Below are 17,279 nucleotides of genomic sequence, written 5' to 3' on the forward strand. Positions count from 1 at the left end.
TTAATTCACTTTTTCTGGTAATTACAGTCCTTTCTATATATATGTTGTCTTTCTTACCTATTAATAACACTGGCATACAGTATAACTTTTTACTGAGCAGGTAAATTAAAACTCATCCAGGGTGTAACCCTATTTACCATGCTATTCCAACCTTTGTATCCTTCTACGTTGTGTCCTACTTAATATAATAGATAGTTACCTCCTTTTAACATAGTAACATAGTAAGTTGGGTTGAAAAAAGACATACGTCCATCATGTTCAACCATAATAACACGTTCAACCATAATATCACGTTCAACCATAATATCACGTTCAACCATAACAAACTGTAAATATTTAGACATATTCCCCCCTTGAAGAGGACAAGCCAACTTTGTCAAGCATTTCTTAATACATTAAAGTCTGTTTCCTTAAAGGGACAATATACTCCCTTTTCAACATGAGTTCATTGATTTGGAATATTTTTTGTTGCCTATTGTTTCAATCATGAAAACTTTCATGAACTAAACATGGCAAAGCGGGAAATTAAAGCTTTTTTATGTTTGGTCCTTGGATAATTAGATTACAAGTGCATTGAAAAACAGAAGTCAGTTATGCAGGAGCTTAATCTGAGCTTGGGTAATCTACCTTGCAAAGACCAAACATGAAGTTGCATTGGTTTCCCTTTTTACAAAGCACACAAACGATCAGAACAGCAGGATGCTGTGGCTTCTCTTCACTCATCTACTGACCAATATCTGTAGACCATGAGTATTGATTGGGATTGATGGACCATCACACACGAACAGATTATCAGACAAAAATATATTTTATTTTAACTGTCTGTGTATGGCCATTTTAAGGCTAATTTGAATTTTGCTATAGCAAAAAAGGGGAAGTTGTGCTCATCACTAAGTATTAAACCATTTGGCAGGGGTGCAATGAGGCTGTGACCACATGACACCGAAATTCATATAGAAAGAGGCAAGGGGTCCACTGCACTCACTCATTATCAATATATAAAAGACATTAAGACATTCTGGGCCTGATTCACTAAAGTGCGATTTAACGTGCGCTATGTTTAGCGTGCGATTTAACGTGCGCTATGTTTAGCGTGCGTTAAAAATTTTATCGCCTCCTAATTTTCGCGACTTTTCGCACGATTCACTATTAGTACACTTGCGCTATTTTACGCGCGGTATTTCATGCGATATTCTTGTCGCGATAAATAGCGTGCACAGTATTTTCCGCATGCACGCTATTTATCGCATGCGCTAATTCTCGGGACATTACGCGCGCGACAATCGGCAGCATAAAAATGGCAACATTTTGCCCTGGGAGAGTACAGAGTGCTAGAAAGTTGCTGTATAAATGTTTATTTGCAAAAAAAACCCCAAAAAACCTATAAAAATATAATTAAGAAAAAAAAAGAAGTGCTAGAGATAATAAAATAGGGGTGGGGGGCATTTAAGAATATTTAGCCAAATACTTAGGGGTCCGTTTGCTAAAGTGGCTTAAATTAAGTGGGAGATTTTAGACACAGAATAAATGGCAAATATGTTATGGGCACTTTATTAAACGGGACCACAGAGACCTTATCCGCACACCCTAACCCTCCAAAAAATTATTTTGTCTGGTGCACACTGCTAGAGGGATCGGCACCCTCCAAATACACTATAGCAAGAAAAAAGCAAATGGCACTCAGGACTGCAAACAAGGGTAAAACCCTTTTAAAAGTTTATTGCGGAGGTGCCACCTCCGCAATAAACTTTTAAAAGGGTTTTACCCTTGTTTGCAGTCCTGAGTGCCATTTGCTTTTTTCTTGCTACACTTTATTAAACGGGGACAAATATAATATTGCAATTATTCTGGCAACAAAACATTTGATTGGCAGTTATCACACTCACCAGAAAATACGCTACGTACTAATTAACGCAAGTTTTACTATTCAGCAAAATGGGCTAAAGACTAAATTGTTGGCAGAATATTTGCAAAAATGTAACCCATATAGCATATTGATGCTGTTACTGCTAAATGTAAGAGTGTAGGAGAAACTACATGAAAGTATAGAATAACATATCAAGGAAGGATAAATAATTAGACATTACTCAGTTCAAAAGTACAAAAATAAAACAACTTTTATTTTTACAATAAAATGTAAAAAAAAACTTTAAATATAAAAAAATAAAAACTTAGGGCTTGCTGCCCATAAATGAGTCCACTTTCTGCTCCACTCTGGCCAACTGGGCCTTCATGGAGGCAATGTCCTCTTGTATGGACCGAAGAGTGAGGTCCAAGCTGGATGGTGATGTCTGGGTCCCCACTTCTTCGGTCGGAGGACTTGCCTCAACCCAGTCTTCGGCCAGGAGAGCAGAACTGGCATCTGGTGGCTCGGGTGCCTCAGGTGGCTTGGGGGCCTGTTGTCCAGCCTTGGGGCCTCGGGTGGCTCGGGGGCCTGTTGGGCCTCGGGCGCCTGTTGTCCAGCCTCGGGTGCCTGTTGGGCCTCGGGGGCCTGTTGTCCAGCCTCGGGGGCCTCGGGTGGCTTGGGGGCCTGTTGGGCCTGGAGAGCCTCTGCAGCCTGGTGTGCCTGGGGTTGGGCCTCTGGATGAGGCGCTACATCCAGCTGAAGGTCTGTGAAATAGTATTGCAAGATGTTAGTTAAATATATATATATACATTCATACACAAAGGGCCACCATCATAAATAACGGGGCCCCACAACAACATTTTTGAGGCCCCCCTCCTCTCACGCCCCCAATGGCCCCCCTGTGAACTCACATCAATACAAAGGACACACAGACATTGTTAGCCAGGGCCCCCTAAAACATTCGTGGCCCTTCCCCAAATGACTCACACTATGGGCCGCTCCCTGCTGCTTCCCCCCTGCTTTAAACTTATTTATGCTTATGTTTTGCCAAATAGATGTGTATATATATGTGTGTATATGTTTTTTTTTTTTTGTTCAAAATGCCACAACATATTTAACATTCCCTCTTTATTGTGTGTGATTTTTGAAAAAACATGCATATATACACATATATATAGGAACAGGTTAAAGCAGGCACTTACGTATAACGAAGTAGTAAGATAAATTTAAGGTCATGCACCTGGGATGTAAAAATAAGTAAGGATTTTTTACTGTGAGAGCTGTGAAGTTGTGAAATTCCCTCCCCGAATCAGTCGTACTGGCTGATACATTATATAACTTTAAGAAGGGGCTGGATGGATTCTTAGCAAGTGAGGGAATACAGGGTTATGGGAGATAGCTCTTAGTACAAGTGAGGGAATACAGGGTTATGGGAGATAGCTCTCAGTACAAGTGAGGGAATACAGTGTTATGGGAGATAGCTCTCAGTACAAGTGAGGGAATACAGGGGTGGGGGGATAGCTCTTAGTACAAGTGAGGGAATACAGGGTTATGGGAGATAGCTCTCAGTACAAGTGAGGGAATACAGGGGTATGGGAGATAACTCTCAGTACAAGTGAGGGGATACAGGGGTAGGGGGGATAGCTCTCAGTACAAGTGAGGGAATACAGGGTTATGGGAGATAACTCTCAGTACAAGTGAGGGAATACAGGGGTAGGGGGGATAGCTCTCAGTACAAGTGAGGGAATACAGGGTTATGGGAGATAGCTCTCAGTACAAGTTGATCCAGGGACTGGTCTAATTGCCATCTTGGAGTCAGGAAGGAATTTTTTCCCCTCTGCGGCAAATTAGAGAGGCTTCAGATGGGGTTTTTTGCCTTCCTCTGGATCAACTAGCAGTTAGGCAGGTTATATATAGGCATTATGGTTGAACGTGATGGACGTATGTCTTTTTTCAACCCAACTTACTATGTTACTATGTAATAATTTGCCTGGGTGCAGTAAACAAGGACTTATAAATAACTTATAAATAAAAATGTTTTTTTTTTTGCATCTAAGACCTGAGTGTGCAGCATATTCTTTCTAGTTTTGTACATATATATATATATATATATATATATATAGAATATACATTTCTTCAATTTTTAAAAGTTCAATAATTACCTTCCGCTATTTCATCTATTAATTCGGGACTCCTGCGCTTCATATCCGACCATATCCGCTGGAGAGTCCTGAGGTCCATTTGGAGGGCATATCGGTGTTGTAACCTCCGCATCAGCCTGCGGAGGATTGCCCTCTTTCTCTCGTGGACCCCTACCATCCCCAGCGGCTGCCTATCATAGGATGAGCGCAGGAGATAGCGGCAGATGTAGCGCCTCTCCACCAGTCGTAGCTCCGATACCCCAGGCATGTTAGCTCTGTGAATAACTGCAGGCTCTGAAACAAAATGGCCGCAAGTTGCGCCTATCACGAGATTACAAATGGCGAATAGTCGCCAAAATATAACGTGTAGTGTATTTGTCGCGACAAAACGCGCTGTATAACATCGCGATTAAATATTTACTGCTATAGTACTGTATAATATCGCGACTAAATACTTACCGCTATTGTACTGTATATTTTGGCGACTAAATATTTACCACTATTGTACTGTATATTTTGGCGACTAAATTTTTACCACTATTGTACTGTATATTAGTAGCGAAATTCCATACATGCCAAGACTTTAGTGAAATTGAGTAAAAAGACACAGACTTGAATAAATAACACTGTAAGTCCATATTTTATTGCAAAAAACTCATTTACTGTACTTTTCTATAATTTTTCGCCTGCCTGTAGTAGGTGTTAATTTTTAGTAAAATTGAGTAAAAAGACACAGACTTGAATAAATAACACTGTAAGTCCATATTTTATTGGCAAAAACTAATTTACTGTACTTTTCTATAATTTTTCGCCTGCCTGTAGTAGGTGTTAATTTTTAGTAAAATTGAGTAAAAAGACACAGACTTGAATAAATAACACTGTAAGTCCATATTTTATTGGCAAAAACTAATTTACTGTACTTTTCTATAATTTTTCGCCTGCCTGTAGTAGAAGTTAATTTTCGTATAGCCGAATGCGATATTTAGCGTGCAAAAGTTATAGTGAATCATGCGATCGTATTCTTTTCAGCTCGGAAATTAACGCATGCGGTAAAACTAGCGCGAGAAATACCGCATGCGAAAATGGCGACTTATCGCACGCGATAATACTATGATGAATCGCTCGCTAATTTTCGCATCTTTTTTACCGCAAAAAAGCGTGCGATAATTTTTATCGCACTTTAGTGAATCGGGCCCTCTGTGCATAAAGCTAAAACATTCTCTCCCTTTTAAACAAAACAGGGATTGTTTAATCATATATTGCAATATAGCTAACCTGTCTAACCTCATTTAAGTCATCCCTGGTCTGGCCAGTCCTACACTCACTTTCATCCAATTCATTAATCAGATATCCAGCTACAGTCAGGTGATGACTTTTAAAAGACTTTTAACCTTGAAAGCAAGTAAGTTGCAGGTAAGACTCTTAGTTAAATCTATATTGAAGCAGTAGAATTCCTAAAATATCAGCTAAAAGTGAGTGTAGGACTGGCCAGAACGGGAATGACTTATTTGGCCAACTTGAATATATTGCAATATATGGACAAACAATCCCTGTTTTGTTTGAAGGGGAGGGCATTTCCTACCTAGTCTCCACAAAATCTGAATTTTTCTACTTGTCGCATCGAAACCTCAACTTTTTCAAATTGTCACACAAAAAATTATCATCAAAATTCTAAAAACCTCTAAAAATTTTGAAGAAAAGAAGGATCCTCATGTGAAGGGAAGGAAAGGGACATCTGTCATTGTAAAAATTTTAAAAAAATTTTGGCGACTTTTAGCGCTACAAAATCAGAACGTTAGTAAATGGCCCCCTTAATGTCCTATATATTGATAATGGGTGCAGAGGACCTCTTGTTTTTGTCTGTATCATTTTTACAGCCAGTATGTCCATGTCCAAGTTGATAGTTGTGCCCCCCTTCACTTTAATAAACACTGGGGAAAAGCACCCTCCTGAAATCTAGAGTGCAGATTCCATTTCTGGATCAAGCTGATCAAGCTGACTATGGGAAAGGGTGCTTACGTTGCTACCATTGCCCCTGTGATGCCTGTGAGCACAGCAGTGTGCAACCAGCCAAAAAGTTTCCTGGAGACAAGGGATTTATTCCGACAGTATTGGCACTAAAATGTCTATTTTCTTTTTCTGACCAATATCATTTATATATAACCAGCTTTAACATCTTTCCAAGAAATCAGTGTCCCTAAGCTCTTGAATCTTCTCAGTAGCAGCCATTATGCAATATAGTTACTGTACATAGGAGAGTCCCTTCAATCCTTTTCATTTTAGAGTGTGTGTCATGCAGCGTGCTCTGACACACCAGGAGATTGCAGCAGACTGCAACAAGCGTCTGCTCACAAGAGCTAGCTCTGAGGCTCTGTTTGAATTGGCACATCTAACCGGATCACTGCGTACAAGCTTATATTTACTACACAGAGCAGTATTCATTTAACACCTGGCAATACTTACCTTGAAATGAACTTCTAATATGATGTAATTAATGTTATATTGACTGTCTGTACTTGGTCTGTATTTAACTAAGTGCATTTATTCAGTGTTTAAGCCTGCAAAGTAAAAGAGAAGAAAAGGTAGAAGAATTACTGGGGTGTGCCAAGATTAGACAAGATTAGTGGGGTAGGCACTCACAGGAAAGGTACCCTGGGCTGGTGGATTTTTTGGAAAAAGAAAAGGAGCAGTGGTGGAGGATAGGTAATAAAATTAACTAGAAGCACTGGGGGGTACCTTGCACCTTGCCATCATCCATTGATGCTATCTTTCTGTCTCCTTGAAAGTATTAGTTTAATTTTAAGGTTATGTGAAATTATTAGAAAATATAAGCAATAAAAATTTTGCTTCAGCATAAATATGCTTTCTGGTAATTTGGATTATTCACCACAGGAATCAAATTACTCCCCCTTAATCACATCCCTGTGCTTTTAATAATAGCCTTCCTAAAGCTAAGGACAGACAGGGTATTTTGACCACTACCATACCCCTATTTGCCTGCAACTGCTTTCCTATTAAGGTGTTTGAAAACCACATAATGCCAGGTATATGTTGACTTGAAAATTAAAAACCAGCACCTCCATTAACTGTTTCTGCATATCCCTGCACCCATCCCATTAAAACCCCTGCACACAGTATCCCTGTATCACTCAATTGCTCCCTTCCTTTTTCAGCATGCTCAATTTATAATCCTGCCTCCCATAACGTCCTTGAATCTCTTACTTCCATACACTGAACCCCCCCCCCCTTCCAATGCATCCACTTTAAGCCCCATCAGTATTTTCTCCTATTAACTCCTGTCTCTCCCAGCTTCCAATTTTTTCTTCAGTGCTCCCCCCTCACATTTATTATTTTTCTTGCTGTATATGTATACACAATTTCACAAGACCTAGGAATCTTTTACAGCAATAATGCTTATGTGTTAAAGTATAAGCTGAGTATACTGTACCATTATAAAGGGATATGGGAAAAATAAATTGCCTTCATGGCAATTCAGAAGCTGTTGCCTTTCATTTAATTAAATGATTATAATCTCTGCAGCTAAACTGAACCATAGCACTTTCTCATGCACTTGGAACACTGATCAGCACAGACAGTTGGTATTAATCTCCACCCACAGGAGGGGAAGCTAACTCCATGAAGTTCCCTAATTCTCCAGCTTGCCTGCCTTACGCTGCTTGCAGTACCCAGAGAAATTGTTACAGGAGGAGAGCAGAGACGTACAGTGGAACGGACTGTGAGATTCTTACTACAGAACATTTTCAGATGACTACATTTTTTTTTTGCTGGGAAGATGCACTATATTCACAGAAGCAGTTTTCTGATTAGCATTTTGAAATCTACACTGCTGTCAGCTGTTGTGTTTTTTACTGCCCGTGGAGAAGGAGCTAAGCTAAGAAGACCTGTATTCTCAGGATCTATACTGGAGAACTGGCCCATAGGAACGAAAGTAAACGGTATAAATATCCACCTGAACCGAATTAATCAAGAACCTTGGTGCTCCAAAGTTCCAGGACGCAAGTGGCACTTACAACTGCTAGGGGAAGGCAAATCTCATTTTGAGATTTATTTCCACCACAGGTATGCTCAGCTTTCTCTAAAAACTACTCAGATATTGGATAGGGAGTTGAAATCCATATATATGTTCAGACTGGGACTATGCTGCAAACTTTGCCTTTCACAGGAAAACATAGCTGCAGAGTTGGCTTTTGTGACAGTGCACGTTTTGGATGTTAATGACAATGCTCCTCAGTTTACTCCGCCGAATGTTACTGTTTCCAGAATCAGCCTGGATGAAACTACAGGACTGAAATCTGTAGTGTACAGAGTGAGCGCAGAAGATGCAGATCAGGGGAGCAATGCTGACATTGTATATTTCACAGATCCAATGAACACCTACTTCTTTGTCATCCCTAAAACTGGACAGGTGATTTTGGTAGAATCTATTTTAAACGTCAAGAAACCAATCAATCTAACAATCTTTGCCAAAGATCGTGGGCAGCCACCTTTGGTTAGTTCACCTCTGGAGGTGGAAATTTGCCCCAGGGTCAAGAAGTTTTCTTTACTTGAAAGAGGAGATTCTTACCTAGGTGTCCCAAGACATAAGAGGTCACCTGTGTTGCCAGATTCTTATTACGCCGTCTCTTTACCTGAGGATGCTATTGTGGGCACTGTTGTAACAACCCTGGATCCTAAAACTTTTGATGCCCCATTGTTTGAGTTGATATCACCTTCTGCGGATTCTCCTATTGCAGTTAATAGAGAAAGTGGGGAGATTACCTTGTTCAGGACCTTGGACAGAGAATCAGCTGGAAGTCACCAGTGTCTCATCAAAGTGCTGGATAGGATGGGTAAGAAAAACTCTCTCATTGGCCACAGCTACAAGCTGGTGCTTTAGGAGTAGGAAAAGTTTTAAATTCATTAGTGATACTCTTTTTCTTTTATTCTTTTTCTGAATTATGGCTTACACAGTACAACACTCTACTACTATTACAAGGGTAGAACTGTTAAAGCAGAAGGAAGGCTGTTAGGTACCCCCAGTAAACTAGTTGCTTAATGGTCGCTCTAGACTGACTTCTTTAACACATTCACCACCAGCTAATGGGATGCACCCAGAAGACCAAAAAAAGATGGCGGTGCAGGACACTGAGCTGGTACATTTTTTGAATAAGTGGAGTGTGAGCGGGGGGGTAGCAGGTAAGCAACTAGAATAAGTGGCGGGTTATTAACAACAACTTGCCCTCTAATAGTTTTCTTTTTTTTTTTTTTAAAGAGAAGGAGAGGTAGGATTTCAAATTTCAAAATGCAGGAAGGTATTGTAGTAGTTGTAGTTCGGAAAAGCACAGGGAGGAATCTATTTTCTAGCTTGCAGTGGATTAGCATTTGTCATTTTTGATATTACCAGGATTTATTCTAGTGGTGGTACTTCTAGAATAGTGATAATAATGCCACAGCATGAAGATGAGGTTATTTGTTTAAGAATTATACTGTGAACAATTGTGCACAATGTCCTGTCTGTGCTTTTGAGCACATTGTGGGTGTATATTTGTCATATCTATAGTTAATTTAAAGGAGGACCTAAGCTGACACCATCTTTTAACCCAGCACAGGCAGCCCCTTTTCTAATTTTGTATCGTGTCTATGTTGTTTGACCAATTTGGTTAGGGGACATTAGTAAACTAATCTTCCATAATTTCTAGAAACTACTGTACCTAATTATATACTATATACTGCCAACTCTATATTCAGGGTGCTCCTCCTATGAGGCAGAGACACAACTCCTGGTTACTTAAAAAAGAAAAAAAACAGTTTTTTAAGAAATGGAATTTTGGCTCTTCTAGTGCAGATACCATAATTGTGCTCTCTGCACTACTAATGCAACCCCTACTCAATCTGCTCCAACTCTAAAAAGGTAAATAGGGGTATGTGAGAGGGGAAGCATCGGGCACACCACCTGAAGGGGGCAATGAGGGCAGAATCAACCCTGACTATATTTTCCCTTATATAAATATATCTGGTGTCAGAAGACTACCTTATAGTAAAGTTAAGCTTAATGTAGGTTATATCATGTTCTGTTTTCTAGGACTTTCAGCTAGCGACTGCACAGCATGATTTAGAGAAAGTGGATTTAAGATTCCCTTCCTATGTTCCCCGAGTGATTCTATCTATAGTGGGGGTCCCCCAACCTTTTTTTACCCATGAGCCACATTCAAATGTAAAAAGAGTTGGGGGGCAACACAAGCATACAAAAAAGTTCTTGGGGTGCCAAATATGGGCTGTGATTTGTTATTTGATAGCCCCTATGGGGACAGGCAGTTTTCAACAGACTCTCTTTGGCACGACACCTGGGTTTTATGCAACCAAAAGTTGCCTCCAAGTCAGGAATTCAAAAAGAAACACATTTGAGACCACTGGGAAGCAACATCCAAGGGGTTGGTGAGCAACATATTGCTCGTGAGCCACTGGTTGAGGACCAGGGATCTCTAGATGATTCTTATTGAGGGCAATAAAAAGGTTGCACGATTTCCTGCAAGCCCTCTCTGACATTGCCTTAGTTAAACAGCAGTATGTCTTTTTGTGTAAATAACATCTGACTGATGGCATGCTGTTAATCAGGACATAAATGGCAAACATTCTTGTATCTGTAATTATAGATAGGCAATCTACTTCTGAGAGCTAGGGGATGCTGGTACATTGTTACAGGGGTTTAGATTCACATACAATTCTGATGTTGAACCCTTAATTATAATAAGTGTTATTGAGAAAATGTATTTAAATAGAACACACACCTTTAACCAAACCTCCTATTGCACCCTACAGCATTCAAAAGTAAGTAGCTCAACTTTAACTACACATGTAAAAGAACACTTCATTCAGAATAATCACTTTCAGTTCTACATCTGCTATTTTGTAACATATCTAACATAGGTGATTACTGTTCAATTATTGTTTCATAAAACTACACCTTAAAGGAGACATAAACCCTCAATCTCTTCCTTTGCACTCTTTGCATCCTGCCAAAACCTTAATAGAGATGCAGGGTGATGCTCCATTAAAAAAGCCTCAACCATCTTGCTCTAATCAAGTATAGAAAGATTACTGGGCACTGTTTTGTCAGTATCCGGTCCGAGATTCGCGCCTGAAGACGGGACGGGGGCCAAGCTGCATGGCCTGTACCGGGACCCCACCAGTGATAGTTCCATTACTGCATTGCACTCTAATCAAATAGACAATGGCGTGTAGCTATAAACAATGGAGACAAACATCGCCAGTGGTGTTGCCCATAGCAACCAGTCAGATCATTGCTTTTGTTTTCTAGCTTGTAGGTGACCGTTTAAATCTAATTGATTGTTGAGCAATAGCGTTCAAATCCCCTATATTTATACAGTAGAAGGGTGGCTATAGTGCTCATTGGTTGTTTGGTGGCAGAAAAAAGTTCCCCTTTAACTGTAATATTGTTTATAACCTTTGCTTTCTAGAAAGTACTTCTGGGTACAGTACACTTACCAGATAAGAAACACAGCAAACTAAAAACAGCCCTAGGTTTATGATGCTGCCCAGATATATTCTGTATAAGAGTTTATATACTTGTTTTTTATGGGTTTGTTTAGAAAACGAATTTCTCCAGTGTCTAATAGATATTGCTGATTTAAAAACCCCAGCTCTTAATTATCACCGATAGAATGATTGAATTCAGTTTGGTTTATCTGGCTTAGGACAGCAATATTGTTTTGTGCGGATTAACTGCAGCACAAGCTCTGCAATGTATCACCATTATTCCCTGCTAAAAGATTATCTTCTTTATGAGGCCTAAACTGTCCAGATACTTTATCGGTCTATTAAACGCCACAGGAATCAGCTTTGCACTGCTTATGACTTGCAAAATGCCTTGATTTCTTGATGCAGGAGTAATGCTAAGAAGGGCCCCAACGTTACTCTTATCTCTAGAAAGAAAATGTATTAGAATACCACTATTATCCAAAACCAATATTTTTCTGTGCCCTTAATTTGCATTTTTGTTCCAAACAGGGATTTACTATATAAAAACCAGACCTTGTGACTGTGTTTGCAAGAAAAAGGCTTATTTCGTTTCTGTCAGGAATTAGCAGTCTGGTCATACAATATAACCAAGGTTTCAGATCGCTCAAGGAGATTATGGTTATTTCCCAAAGGTTATCACTTACTTGATAAACCTTAGTGTTGCTGTTGGTATTGAATGTTTTCTGTTGCTATCTATTCTTAAAGAACAAGGAAAACCAAAGTTTTACAACTCATTAGTTTTATACAGAATTCCCTGACCTAAGTAGCCAACTTTATTTTGGCTGTCCATAACCCTGGTATTTGTAAATCTGCTGTGCTGTACTGTGGGTCTGGCAGTGCACTGCCATCTTTTCTCTGCTTATTCAACAATATCACATACATAGTAGGAGCCTATAATGGGCAGTGCATGTATATTGCAAGCAAAATGGGTGGTACAAATGTGTCTTCCCTTGTATAGGGTAACTTATTTGTAAGTAGGCCTTCCCTAAACAAATTAATTTGTGCCCCTGTAGGCCTCCCAAATACAATTACATGTAAATGAGAATTGTCAAGTGGGAATCATCCCTACTAGAGCTGTCCTGTAATCAAAAAACATTTGAAGCTGGAAAAAAATGTTTAATGCCCAAAATGTATGAGATCAAGAAGTTTACATACAGCAGGTAGGATTTCCATTGGAGCATCCTCGTGGTCAGTCTTTCTTTAAGAATGGATCTCTGTAGTTGCTGGGGTACAGCAACCACTGTAAATACCCTGGGGAATTCTAGGCATTATAGCTCAACAAAATTTTTGTTATACTAGCACTGCAATGGAAGATTAAAGGTTCCTTTAATAATCCATCTGATATTTTGCTAGAAGGTAGCTCCTAAAATAACAAAACCCTTGATAATAAATTGGGGTATTCTCTGCAGTCCAACAACATTATGGTACCCCCTTGTTGAGTAACAGTGTTTTTATCTCCTAGGCCCTTGGAGTAAAATCAAAATAAAAAAGAAGCCAGGAATAAATCAATGAAACCTTATCTGAAAACACAGGCTTTGCAGTTTTTCCATTGTTTGCAGCACTGTTGTCAGTTTAAAGTACCTTGCATAAATCCTGGCAATTTATTTTAATAAATAGCTGAGTTAGCATGTGATTTCTGAGTTATATGCCAATTTGGCTTTTAGCTCTAATTTTAATGCAGTAAAATGCAAATGTGTTTTTAATTTATATATTATACCAGCAAATGGAACCTGCTGTTGAGTGGGGGTTTTGATATAATAGAGGATTTATTTGCATGTCAGATTCTGAAGGGAAAGGCTTCACTTTGCAGTATAATTTATGGCCTTGTGTATAGTTATTCCTTGCCTGTCTGATGACGGCAAACAATTTGCATAGTGTTTAAAATTATTGTTATGGTTGGATTTCAAAAGGCCAAAAAAAAATGTCCAAGGGAGTTAAAGCTCTCCATTGTTTATTTTAATTTAACACAATTACCCTTGCCCCCATGGCAACCGCCAGGATGTACTGTGCCTCAGCAGTATGGAGTGACATGCAGAGCTGTGCAACAGTGTTTCCTGCCACCATCTTGACCCACATAATTTCCATTCCCTGCTTGGTTCTCCAGAGATGTCAGCAAACATGGCGTCATCAGTGGGATAATTATCCCTTCCTTTCCATTTAAAGACTTTATTTGATATATATTTTTTATGGTTCAGTCATTTAGAGGAAAAAAGTATTAGGTTGAATTAGATACACTACCTGCTAGCCTTTAACACAGGATTCCTTTTTGCTGTTTTGTATTATACCAGGATTTGCTACCATTTGCTAAACTGTGTTAAGGCATATACAGTGGTTTTTAATTTTCAACATTTCTGTACATAAAATACCATCTGTTCTTCACGCAAGTTCTAAAACTGGAAAATAAAATAACATGACAATGGTTCATTTATTTTGTATGGCAAGAGTATGTGAACATGTGGCCCCCTTGGGCAGCAGTAACTGCAATGAAATGTTTCCTGGTAATTGTTGATCAGTCCTGCACATCAGCCTAGAGTAAGTTTAACCTATTTTGCCTTACAGAACAGCTTCTACTCAGGTGGTGGGCTTCTTTGCAAAAACTGCCCGCTTTAGTTACTTTCACTACAGGGTCAGGACTACCATTCCAAAACAGTAACACTGACTTACATGTATAGGATTGCTGTTTTCCTACATGACCCACTTTCTCTGAGCTTCAATTCATGAATGGATACCCATTTTTCTGCAAAGCAGCCCCAAGCCATGATAACCCCACCCCATGGGATAAGGTTTTTATGCTAGAATGCAATGTTTGGCTCTTCCAAGCATAAAGATTTTCATTCTTGCCAGAATCCTGTCCTGTTTTGGTTTCATCCATCCACAGAACATTCTTCCAATAGCCTTCTGAATATCATGTGGTCTTTAGCAAACTGTAGACATGCAGCAGTGTTCTTTCTAAATAGTAGTGGCTTTCTCCTTGCAACCTTGCCAAGCACACCATGTTGTTCAGTGGTCTCCTGGTGATGGACTTGTGAACATAACATTTGCCAATGTAAGAGAGGACATTTTTCCCTTACACGTAAGCCTGGGGTTCTTTGAGAACTCTCTGAGTATTACACCCGTTGCTGTTAGAATAGTGTGATCTTTGTTAATTGATCACTTTGGGGGAGAGTAACAGTGGCACTTAATTGTCTCTATTTGTAGACAATCTACCTTACAGTTGACTGCTGCCCAAACTCTCTAGGAATAGTTTTGTAACGTTTTCTAGCCTGGTGAACATTAATAACTGTTTGCTCAAGATATGACACAAACCCACAAACATGTGTTGTTAAGACCAGATGTGGATAGTGAAGACCCAGATTAGTGACCTTTTATTTAAAGGAAGGGTCTCATAAATCAGTGGACAAGTATTATATTTTGTTTGTTTAGGACTTGTGTGAGACACAGATTATGTTTTAGGTAATTTATGCAGAAATATTAAAATTTAAAAGGATTAGCAAACTTTCAGCCACAACTGTATGTAGATTTGGTATCCTTTCAGTTCTGCCTTGCCTCCTAAAGTAATGATTAAGATCTAATTCCACTTAAATACTGTAAATATTGTATATTCTCAGACTTATCATAAAAGTGGTTTAAGATACAATCAATCCAAGGGCTTGGGATGAGCCAGCAAGCAAACAGATGTCACTCCATAAAAAGTTTGTTAAAAACAGAATTCAAAGCATTTGTGTTGATTCGACCATTGTTGAAAACCAAGAAGAATCATTTATGTCTGCAAAAGCAGTTACTATTCCCACAGACATCAGTTGCTTGTAAAACCATTTTATTAGGACTTCCTGCCTTCCATTTCAAATTGAGTGCTGCTGCACCTATTGACATAGGGCAACCCTGGCGCTACTGCCAAAACCTAACCAGGCGATACCTAAAGAGTTGCCTTTACACCCAGCATCAATAGGTGCTAAACACTTGCACCTAAAGAATCGGGTGCAGATAGCCTCTTGCTCAATTTATTGCATTCATTTGGATGAATTGGATGCTACTGCAGTAGGCACAGTGCAGTTACACCAAGAGTTCTGGGAAAAATGCTGCAATGCGGGAATTGCACTTAAAATTGTACTTTACTCACTGCACTTGGGGATGTAAATGAGCCATTAGCTATCTTGGCATAAGACACATGAAGCATATAGATGGAAGGCGAGAAAAAATTGGTGAACAGGTTTTGGTAACATTGGACATTTGGTATTTGCATCCCCATTGATGGGCTATGTGTTGCTGCAAATTAAAACCCATATAAAGATATAATGATTAACCAAGAAATGCCAAGAACTTCAGCCAGTTTTTGTATTTTTATATTATAGGTCTCTCATATTTCTAATGTTATAAGACAAACTCCTGATTGTTTAGTTTAGGTTACCAAACCAGGTAAATTTTGCAATTTACTCAATCATTCTGTCTGTTCTGTCACCCTATTTGTCTTACATTATTCCAACAGTTTTCTTACATTGCAGTTTTAATTGCCTTTATTGTCAACACTACCCAGGCCCATATGAACTGCAGAGTTTCAAGCTGTTTTTGGCTCCTTCTTATGCTTCCATGCTGATTGCATTGTGTAAATATTTTTACTGTGCTTACTTCCTTCACTGAAACAGGAATATAGAAAGCTTCAGCATTGCAGTGATATAATACAAGTCTTTTCAACCTCCCATAGAATATACAAAGCTTCCTACATCTGAAAACTTGTGCTTGGTAACTTTTCAGGTGTGGTATAAATATTTAAGTAGGGGCATAGAGCACTGTGCCCAAAATAAATAGCATGCAATATGGCCTTGATGATTGCATTTTTTTGGGGCCGATATATAAATGTTCTGTACTTTTTTTAACAATAACCATAGTTAGCCATTCGCTCTGAAACCCAATATGCATAATGTACTAACTGTTCGGGTGCACATTATAGTTTAGAGCTGCCACTGAGCTTTAACACCCCATAGAACAAGCATTTGACTGATGTTCCTGGCAGAAAGTGATTTGTAAACATAGAAAAATGTGAATTGAAGGATTCAGCAGGCTGACTTATAGTAAAACTTTATTTTTAACGCTTTGATCATGTTTCGTGTGTTGGCAGTAAACACACAGCACATCATGGACCATACAGAAGAAAAGGACCTTCAAATCTCCAGCTTTGGCATGATGGCTCTGTAGACTGTAAACTGTTGTGTTTAGAAAGCTCAAAACTTGCTAAAACTACTCATAGTAGTCATGAACCTCTCTTGAGCAATTGAACTATTTGCTAAACAAAATTGGGTTATATTCCAACAAAATACATTGATAGTTGGCACCAGAGTGCATTGTAATAGATATTTTTGTTTCAGGAGCGGTAACAACAAGAAAAAAAGATACTTTTCCACAGCAGAGCAAAGAAAACATTTTTACTTATATTTCAGAGGTTGTTGTACTGAATAGCAGTGTCTCATACAATATACCCACCTGAACACACCCCCAGTCTATCCATCCACCCAAAGCTCTCCTGCAGTCTAAAGAACCCCACTCCATTCCTGCCCCTTTCTCTACAATCTGGGCCCCCTGCTTTGATGGGAAATGCATGTGACAGAAGTTCTGTCTGCCCCTGTGATGGCAGTAACTGATTTTTCCAAGTGCTTTTAAAAATTCATTGTTGTTTTTATACATATTATATATTAATAGTCACTTAAGGCTACCTAAACCATTAAAACAAAACCTATGGTACTCATAACAATAAAAAA

At 39.1% G+C, this 17,279-nt stretch overlaps 1 protein-coding gene across 1 annotated transcript in view; it reads left to right on the forward strand.

Annotated features, from left to right (window-relative positions):
- The first annotated feature begins 9,116 nt into the window (after positions 1 to 9,116).
- The window catches only part of LOC100493382 (neural-cadherin), a 76,385-nt gene continuing 68,222 nt past the window's right edge, over positions 9,117 to 17,279 (forward strand). Inside the window, exon 1 of the mRNA XM_002934383.5 lies at positions 9,117 to 9,183. Coding sequence (XP_002934429.3) covers positions 9,117 to 9,183 — 67 coding nt within the window. The remainder of the gene's footprint in view (positions 9,184 to 17,279) is intronic.

The sequence above is a fragment of the Xenopus tropicalis genome, chromosome 4 (assembly GCF_000004195.4).
Source record: "Xenopus tropicalis strain Nigerian chromosome 4, UCB_Xtro_10.0, whole genome shotgun sequence".
Lineage (NCBI taxonomy): Eukaryota > Metazoa > Chordata > Amphibia > Anura > Pipidae > Xenopus > Xenopus tropicalis.